The 9,286-nt window shown below is 57.3% G+C and overlaps 1 protein-coding gene across 1 annotated transcript; it reads right to left on the bottom strand.

Annotated features, from left to right (window-relative positions):
• Nucleotides 1-3,227: 3,227 nt before the first annotated feature.
• Nucleotides 3,228-8,978, bottom strand: LOC102112360 (zinc-binding protein A33-like). The gene is made up of 7 exons (XM_014253029.2): nucleotides 8,926-8,978; nucleotides 8,140-8,414; nucleotides 7,486-7,581; nucleotides 5,655-5,888; nucleotides 5,259-5,278; nucleotides 4,398-4,513; nucleotides 3,228-4,300 (listed from the first exon to the last, which is right to left on the bottom strand). Exons 2-7 carry the CDS (start codon nucleotides 8,410-8,412, stop codon nucleotides 3,756-3,758), a joined length of 1,284 nt encoding a protein of 427 aa, XP_014108504.2. The 5' UTR covers nucleotides 8,413-8,414; nucleotides 8,926-8,978; the 3' UTR covers nucleotides 3,228-3,755.
• Nucleotides 8,979-9,286: the final 308 nt, after the last annotated feature.

The following is a 9,286-nucleotide window of genomic DNA, read 5'->3' as shown; positions in this document are numbered from 1 at the left end:
GCGAAGCGGCTGCGAACAGGCGGAGGCGATGGCAGAGCTTTGGGAGCACGGCCGGCACAGCCCTGGCCAGCTGCCTGTGCACCCAGCGAGCGCTGAACAGATAAATTAACACGGCCCCGAGCTGCGCCCCGGAGGATTATTAATTACGCTCACTTGTAGGCAGTGAAGAAAGAGCCTGAATGAAAGCCATGTGCTCACGGCTTCAAAAAGGCAGGAAAACTTCTGGTGCACACAACTCTCACATTGCCTAACTCCCATCCTGATTAGTGAGTTTTAAACCCAGAGTGCCAGCTCTTGAGCGCACTCATTTTGGATCACCTCCCTCCTGGATCTCAGCAGAGCAGAAAGCGCCCGAGTCCCTTCACCCCAGGTGGGTGTCCAAGTCCCTACAAGCTTGAGGAGAGACTTCCAAAACTTGCCATGATAAGGGAGAGCTGGAATGTCACAGTGGGGCGGCACTGACCAGCAGTAAGGAGTGAAGAGCTGAAGTTGAGGGATCAGACCCCTCCCCAGGGGCTGCGATCAGAGAAGGGGCAGCCACATAGTGCACCCATACTGGGGACAGCATCGGGGTCAGCGCCCTTGAGAGGTGAGCGATGCTGAGCGCTGGATAGTGACAGGGAAACGAATCACAGGGCACCACTGCTGGCCGAAGCGCAGTCAGAGCGTGCCTGGAGAAGCTGAGTGCGAGAGGAGCAGAGGGTATGACACAGGGCTGAGGGGAGAGGCATCTTCTGGCACCCCAGAAGTCAAGGGATTTTGGCATCCTCCACCCGCTGCAGTCGGAAGGCGGCACGGTGCAGGCGGCGGTGGCCGGGACCAGCCCGTCCATGCTGCCATCTAATGGCTGGAAGGGCAGGACACCGCGGAGCGCTCGCCCTGCCACGGCGGGGAATTTTCCATCACAAACGCAGGGCGACTGTGGGACCGATGGGATCTTTCCATTGTTGCAGCCCTGGGAAACAAAAGGATCTTATTTTAAAATCTTGTCCCCTTTCCAGGACGTGGGGGGACCCGAGGAAGCAAAGGTTTCCCCAAAGCACTGGATAAAGACACACACAGGTCACAGAATGCTGCCAAGGCAGGAGCTGCTGGACACTGCCCAGCCCTAGCACAGCTATGGGAAAGGGACACTGGGGTGGCTCTGGGAACACCCAGGGACAAAGCAATGAGGTAACCCACAATAAAAATACAGCCTGGCCCTGGGAGAAGATGAGAAGAGCCAGCCCTGGCAGGTGCAGAGTCTGGATGCTGGGGTGAGGGGTGCTGTAACCCCATGGTGCCCACTCTCCCATCCCTATCCCCTCCAGCCTGAACCCAAGCCAAGCTCAGGTACTCACTGCATTCACGCCCATGGTTCCTACTCCACGGTGCTCTGGTTTGTCAGAGAATTGTTTTCCACGCAGCATTTAGTGGCAGACTGCATTTCCTCACTGGCCTAACGCTGCACGCACGGCAGCCCAGAGCAGCATCTTCCCTGTCTGTAGGAGCTGCTCTGCCCCCCCAGCCCTGCCCATGCAGCAGGGCCAGGCAAGGACATTATACCCCAAAACGGGCTCTGCCTGGCAGCAGAGCACACCACGGCCACCACACACAGCCCGGCAAGAGAAGGGAGGATGTGCTTCCTCAGGAGCATTTGGGACAAGCAGGTTTGGCTGCTCTCCAGCTCTGCCTTAGGCACGGGGAGGGTGTGGGAGGTGGCAGCAGTGGCAGTGGCACACGCTGGCAGCCTGTGCCATCGCGCTGGCCCACGCAGCACACGGCAGCGTTGGGCAGCGGGAGCTGGCACACAACAAAGCCTGGCTGTGCTCACCCCTGCCAGGGCTCACCAGATCCACTGCCCCCCACCCCTTGGGGACGCTGCCTGCTGCTGCCCAGCCGTACCTGGCCGCAGTTTGGGCAGGCTGGGGAGCTGATGGAATTCAGCTTTCCCCAGCGTAACTCCCTGCTGTGATCAAACCAGCCTCATCTTTCCAGAGGCTTCCAGCCCTTCAGGGGGTAACACAGCCCGGCTTGCAGCACCATTTCCAAGCCAGCAACTCCTTCTTTTCCATTCTCATTTTAGCTGAGGCTGTGGGGCAGCAGGAGGAAGACATGAGAGCTGGGAGAGGAGGCCGAATCCACCTCATGGGCTCAGCACTCACTGAGGACCAGGAGGGAGCACAAACCCCCAGCATCACTTCCACACCCAAGCCCCGAGCAAGGCTGCACAGAGCTCCTTGATCACTGGGAGCAGCCCTGGGCTGTACTCAACACTCCTGCACAGGACACATCTGCCTGAACCCTGCATGGGATATCCTCATCTCTGGCTTCTCCTGCCCTGGCACAGGCATTAGGCCCCCCCAGCCCTGGCACACTGCAGCAGTAGCACGCAGGAGAGGCAACTTCCCTTTTGGCACCACAGGGGAACAGGGCAGGCAGTGAAGGCCTTGCTTTGGCAAGTGTCCCTGTGCCCAGCTGTGGGAGCTGGAAAGCCTCACACCTGGCCCTTCCCACACCACAGAAAGCTGAGCCTCTGCCGGAGGTGTCTGGCTCCAGCCAGCACTGGAGACTATGCAGTACTGCAGAGCTCTGGCCTCTGCTTTCAGCCTAGAATGGATTTGGGTGGGAAAAACATGACATTTCCACCAACCCCAGGCACTGCCATCCCCCCTCCCACCCACCACTTCCACCAGCCAGGCTTGGACCCATCCCAGCACCTCTGCTGACTCATGAGGCAGAGACACTGCCAGCACCTCCTGGGCACAAACCACAGCAGCCAAACCCCCTTGACTTGCCCCCACCAGGGACTCCTGCCTGCCCTCCTGCAGGTGCTGCACTGCCAGCAGGGCCACGGGGGGCTGACAGGAAAAGAGACACATTCTTGCTGAATTTGGAAAGAATTAGGACTTGGCATTTTACGCATGTACAAATTCTTAAGACCCAGCCAGGCCAGAGATGGCCAAATCTTAAAGTGCTGTAGCCCAAGATCAGGGCTAGGCTCAGAGGACCTCTCTCTCTTGTTCTCAAGCAGCAAATGGTGAAAAGCCACTGCAAGATGTGCAGGGAGTGCTCCAAGGAACTGTGTGGGAGCAGTGGCTCTTTCAAGCCTCCTGTGCTGTAGGCACAGAAGAGCCAGAGCTGGAGCAGAGCTCCGGGGGCTGCTCGGTGCCCCCAGGCTGTGCCACACCCTAGAGCAGCAGATCCCCCCAAGCACACAAGCCTCGAGCAGGCCCAGCAGGCACCACTGGCTTTCTAACGAGCTTTAATAGAGAGCGAAGTGAAGGAGCTGCGCTGCAGTCCCTGGGCTGCGCACCGGGCTCCCTCTGCTGCCGGCCCGCAGCCCTGCCCCGGGAAGCTCTTCCAGCAGAGGATGCCCGCGGTTGGGATGTGGAGTGGAGAGGCACCCAATGGTGCCCCGGGACCGCTGCCGTCCTCCAGGGGAGCACAGAGAGGCAGGAGGTGCCAGCAACCCAGAGCCACCGCCCCCGCAGCCCCGTGGCTGCTGTTACTGAACTGTGCCGTGCTCAGGAATGGGAGGTTGTGCTTCTAGGGGTGCCAGGAACCTCTGTGAATGCCTTGTGGCAACCACAACCATGGCACAGGGATGGGAGGGCAGACGGGACCTGGGAAGAAACTCATCCCCTCCTCCCTCCCAAAACTGAAACCAAAACAGCTCCTCCAACACCCGTCACGATGGCTTGTGTGTGCAGAGCTGGCCTTCAGTGCAGCCCCGGGCAGGAGCCAGGCTGGTGTCCCCAGGGCACCCTCGTCCCTCACAGGGCCAGGTGACAGAGGCGCATGGGCTCCACGTTGTCCCTCCCGTCACTGAAGCAGGTGCTGAAGAAGGGGCAGTATCTCTCTGCAGAGACCTGGTGGAAGGTGAAGAGGTGGGACATGTTCCCAGCATCAAAGAAGGTGACAGTGCCCTCCTGGCAGTCCAGGAAGACGCCCACTTTCTGTGGTGGTTGGCGGGGAGTCAGGCGCACCCAGGGGGTGGCAGTGGCCCAGTACTCTGTCCTGTTCCGCAGGCGAAGTGTCCAGTAGCCGTTCTCTGGGCACAGCTTGACCTTGGCTGCCCGGTCCACAGTCTCAGCAGCCACCCCCAGGTCCCACTTGGTTTTGCTGCCCACCCAGACCTCCCAGTAGTGCCGGCCGCTGTCGAAGGCCTGCGAGCCCAGCACGTTGACGCACTGACGGAAGCGCCGAGGGCTGACGGGGACAGGCTGGGCCTGATTCCTCTCTGTCACTGCTGTCAGATCTCTGGAGAAGACCAGGTTGGGGTGGGCTGACTCAGGGTCAAAGGTGAGTGGGGCAGGAGCTGTGGAGACATCGAGCATGACATTTTTCCAGCTGTATACCCCCTCTGCAGAGCACCCCTGGCCCACCACACCCATCCCTCACAGCGATGTGCTCACCAGGGCAGATGGAGCGCAGCATCTGCCTCCAGAAAATGTACTGCAAGGGACCACTGTGGCTGTCCCTGTAGTGCTGCAGGTCCAGGGCAGGCTGCATCTCAACATGCACCAAGGGCCTGGGGCAAAGAGAGGCAAGGCAGGGTCAATCCCTCTGCTGAGCCACTGCCAATGCAGGCAGCAAAAGCACGGGCAGGGCTGCAGGACAGCACTGCATGTGACAGATTTGGTAAAGACAGGACACAAATGTCTCTGCTGGCTCTGCCTGATGCAGCTCTGCCCCCGGTGCAGTGAGTGGCTCAGAGCAGAGGTGTCCAAGACAACCAGCAGCACTGCTTGTGGAGCAGTGACAGCTGGCAAACCCACACCCAGCACAGCCAACAGGATTCCTGCATGGCTGAACAGGCTGGGCCTGCGGAGTCAGACTGCATTCCAGGGAGGGAGGGGACAGGACACACTCCCCTATGGCAGTTCTGGCCCTCAGCTACTCCCAGCCTCAGACAAACCTGAACCTCAGGGTCACTTTTGCAGCCTCACGAGTAGTAAGAAGCAGAGGAAGGGCAGGGAGAAGACGAAGCACCCAAAGCCTATTCCCTCTTGCAGCATGCATGGCTCTTGCACCCATTCCAAACCACTGTCTCCTGTACCCACTCCTCCAGCCACGCCAACACGTAGGATGCTCCCTGGGAAGAGCACCCAGTGTATGCTGGAGACCAGCTTCCACCTTGCACAGCACCAGCGACTTCCTGAGCAATTTGTGATGCTTTTAAACTTGAGATAAAGTGTCTCTCTCATGTAGTCCCAGCCAGGGACTAAGATAAGCTCCTGAAAAGGCAATCAGCTTCTTTCATGCCAGACACGTACCTGATATCCAGGCTCTCCACCTGCAGTGAGAAGCAGAGAGAATTAGCAGTCGCTCTAATTCATGCAGCTGCACAAATAAGTTCCTTGTCCTGCCTCCTGCTGCCACACAGCACAGAGAGAGGAAACCAAGCTACCAGGACCAGCATCTTGGGGAAAACTGTTTGGGCACTTGGATGGAGAATGAGGAAATCTCCCAAGACCCACCATATCTGATGTCACTGTATCCTTTGTGGCTAAAGTTTCCAGACTTCAAGGGATTGGGTAGATAATCCAGAAGGATGGCAGTGAGAACAGCTCTGGGGTACAGCCTAGTGCTGTCATTTAAGACTCTCACATCCCAGTGGGAGATCCTGAAACATCCCTCAGCCTCCTGCCAGAGTCAGCAAAGCATCTCACCTCCAGCAGTGACACATCTTCCATCTTGCTCAGGGTCAGCTTGATGTGCTCAATGCCCCTCTGCAGCACTTCCATCCCCTCTTCCAGCTGGCCAACGTGCCTGTGCAGCTGGGCCAGTGACCGCTCCTCCTTCTCACCCAGCTCTGCCAGCACAGCTCTCTCCTCTTCCTCCAAGATCTGATGAAGGCGAGCAAACTCAGACTGAATCTTGAAGTTCAGCTCCCCAGACACTTTCTGAGCAGAGGAAAGAGGCAGAAGGTGAGTCCAACTCCTAAAACACACAAGCACAGGATGGCTGTGCCTGTTACTCTGCTTACAGAGCCCTGAAAATTGGAGGTTTAGACATAGCAATGACTTTTTGGATGGAGAACAGGGCACAAGGACAACTTTCAAGACTGCAGAGACAAAGGAAAAAAATGCCAACAAAACCAAAAAACCCTGGTCACTGTATCTAGTGAAGGAAATCTCCACATGCAGCCATTGTCCTCTCCCACACCATCAGGAATTTGCCTGTGGGCAAGACTGGAGCTCTTTAAATTTTGTGGAGCTGCAGACTCAGCTGTTCAGGTTAGCTTGCATTAATTTCACATCATTCCAGACCCTGAGCAGAGCTGCCTGACAGGCAAACTGCACAAACTAATCTCTGTCATTAAGGCTGATGAAATCCCATTCAGCTCTATCCAGAGGTCACTTTTTTCCAGTTGTTACTCGCCAGCCAATCTTGTGTTCTCACTGCCTTCCTGCCTGTTTACAAGAGACAGCCAATGATTTGTTATTTTCCTTAAATCTTTAAGCTTTTAATCTCAAAGTGCAACTTAGCCCTCATTACTTTCTCGAGGAGTGCTTCCTGCACATCCCTTTCTCCCAAAAAGAAACCCATCTCCCTCAGAGATCTGAAGCTTCACCAGCCTCCTCTTTCTCTAGCAGGTGTTTGTGCTGACACACCAGAACCACAGAGGAGGTGCAGGGCCTCCCTGTTCAGATCAGCAATTTGCTCCTTTACTACTGAGACACCTCTTGGTTCTTGCACAGCAACAGGAAAACACGTGAATATTTGCTAACACTTCTTCATTAATCTCAAGTCTATTCCACATCTGGCAAGAGGGCAGAGGTTTGAAATGGTGCAGGCTGGGGGATCAGGGGCTCCCTCCAACTAGGAGACTGGAAAAAAATGTTTTTTTTTCCCTCTCAGTTTTTTGTCATCTCTGAACTACTTCCATTTTCCTTTAATTCTCTTTCCTTGGTTTTAACGCTTTTATGCCACCCAAGAAAGCAGCACAGTCAGCCTGTGGCTGCTCTCACTTCATGGATCTGTTCCAACAGGGAGCCTGGTCCCTCTCAAGCCCATGGAGAGCAGTCAGGCTCCTCATTCACCTCGGAGCTTTGCAGTGAATCCCAACACTGTCCTTGTGACAAGGCCACAACTCTTGCAGTGCCAACCCTGCCACTCCCAGCTCCTTCAGCTTTGCTGCCATCCCTTCTGACATGAGAGGATTTTAGAGCTGCCAAGAGAGTCAATGCTCTCCCAAAGAGGCAGCACTCCAGGGCCAGAGCAGGCTGCTCACAGCTCTCACCAAGTCTCAGCTCTGCTGCACCCATACACTTTGTAAACACTGCATTAATGACTGCTAATGCTCCTCCTAAAATCCCTGCTGAATATCCAGCAGTGATGAACTTGGGCCTACATGCAGGGTAATTTGTGTAGATCCCCACTGCTGCTAATCTAGATTTTTACAGGAAGCTGAGCTAAACCTCAGCTGAAGTGATACACACATCCTCTGTGAACAGTGCCCCAGAAGCTGCCCGAAGAGCAGCTCCCACAGGCTGTTACCGTCAGGCTGCAGATGTCCTCCTGCACCACACGCTTCCTCTGCACCAAGTTCTCCATCTCCTTCTGACGAGCTTGCAAAGCATCTTCCAGGTGCTTCTGCAGGAGTAAGGAAAAGAAGGTAAAGAGGCATTTCACCACTCTCCTGTGATTCAGGAACAGTCCCAAATTGCAACAGGATCTCATATAAAGGCTGTAAGGAGAAGCAAGCACCTGATGCACAGCCTACAGAATTAAGTATCTGTGCATGTAATGAATCCAATTTATTTTTAACACTGGGAACTCCAGCCTGGAATATCTATTTGCACAAGCTTTAAATGCTGCATGTTGTGAAGGGACTGTCCCCTCAAGCAGAGCACCTGGCACAAGCAGCCCTCACCTCCCTCTCATTTAGGGGACACGTCCTTAAACAAGAAACGACAAAGCTGTGGTTGGAATCAGATACAGCAGTGAGGGAAACAAATGCAAAAGAGAAGTGTTCAAAAGACAGACAGCTGTAAGGAAACAGGGAGAGGGACTAATAGGGAAGAGACACAAATGTCACTCCATTTGGGTCAGGTAAGGCTTCACAGTGGGGCAACTGCCTGTGGGAGGAGGGGCGGTGGCTGCACATGTGGCACCTGGCCCCTTCTCCCCAGCCTGGCAGAAGCCACTCACCTGCATCTTCTGCTGATGCTCCTCGGAGCCGCAGCGCCGCACCTTCTCCACCAGCCCCGCGAGCAGGTAATGCGTGCGGAAAGCGCGGCTGGGGAACTTGCGGCGGCACTGCGGGCACGAGGGGACGTGGGCACAGCTGTCCCAGTATTCCTGGATGCAGCCCTTGCAGAAGTGGTGCATGCAGTCCAGCATGACGGGCTCGCTGAACAGCTCGCAGCAGATGGCACAGGTCAGCTCCTCCCGCAGGCTCCGGTCCTGGCTGCTGCCGGCCATCCCTGCTGGCACACGGGTCCCACCTGAGCTCCCTGCCACCACCACGCACGGAACCACATCCCCCTGCACTGGGCCGAACTTGTGCCGCTCCTGCGGTCTGGTTACCTGACCTGGGGCGGGAGGCACAGGGCCTGCCCAGCTGCTACACTGGGTGCACGCAGCGCTGGAAAGCCCCGAGTTACAGAGCAGCCCTGGCCGAAGGTCACTCCCTCTGCACGGGAACAACCTTCAGTTTCCCGTCACTTCAGCAAAACCGCCCAGCGCGTCTGACAGGGCCCGGCCTTGTGTCCCCGCAGGGCCCCAGCGCAGCGGTCACCCGGCCCGAGGGCTGTCAGCGCCCAGCCACATCCCGAGGAGCTCCAGGGCCGATGCGGCACCGCCGCTGCCGTGTGCGGTACCCCTGCGGCTCGAGTCCCGCGGTGCGCACCGCCCGCTGCCCTGGGCGCAGCCCCGCTCCCCCGCCATCCCCGGGACCCCACCGTGCTGAAACCGCTTAGTTTAGTCCGGTCTAACCTGATCCGATCCGATCCGATCCCGTCCCGTCCCGTCCCGTCCCGTCCCGTCCCGTCCCGTCCCGTCCCGTCCCGTCACTCTCCCACCTCCGACCCTTCGAACCGGGACCTCCCGCTGACTGACGTCCGTCCTGACCAATCATTACGCGGGTACGCAGCGCTCCCGCCAGCTCATTGGGTGGGAGCCAGCCGAGGGGGCGGGGCTGGGTCCCTGCGTGTGACGCGGTCACGTGCGAGCGCGCCGGGCCAGCTGCGGGGGCTTCACGCGCCGCCTGCGGGAAAGCGCGTGCGAGGCCGGAGTGCACTGGACTGGACTGGATAGGACAGGACTGAATTGGAGTGCACTGGACTGGACTGGATAG

The sequence above is a fragment of the Pseudopodoces humilis genome, chromosome 17 (genome assembly GCF_049639895.1).
Source record: "Pseudopodoces humilis isolate 2021_Gansu_Grassland_sample_001 chromosome 17, ASM4963989v1, whole genome shotgun sequence".
Lineage (NCBI taxonomy): Eukaryota > Metazoa > Chordata > Aves > Passeriformes > Paridae > Pseudopodoces > Pseudopodoces humilis.
This window is presented reverse-complemented; position numbering and strand designations above follow the sequence as displayed.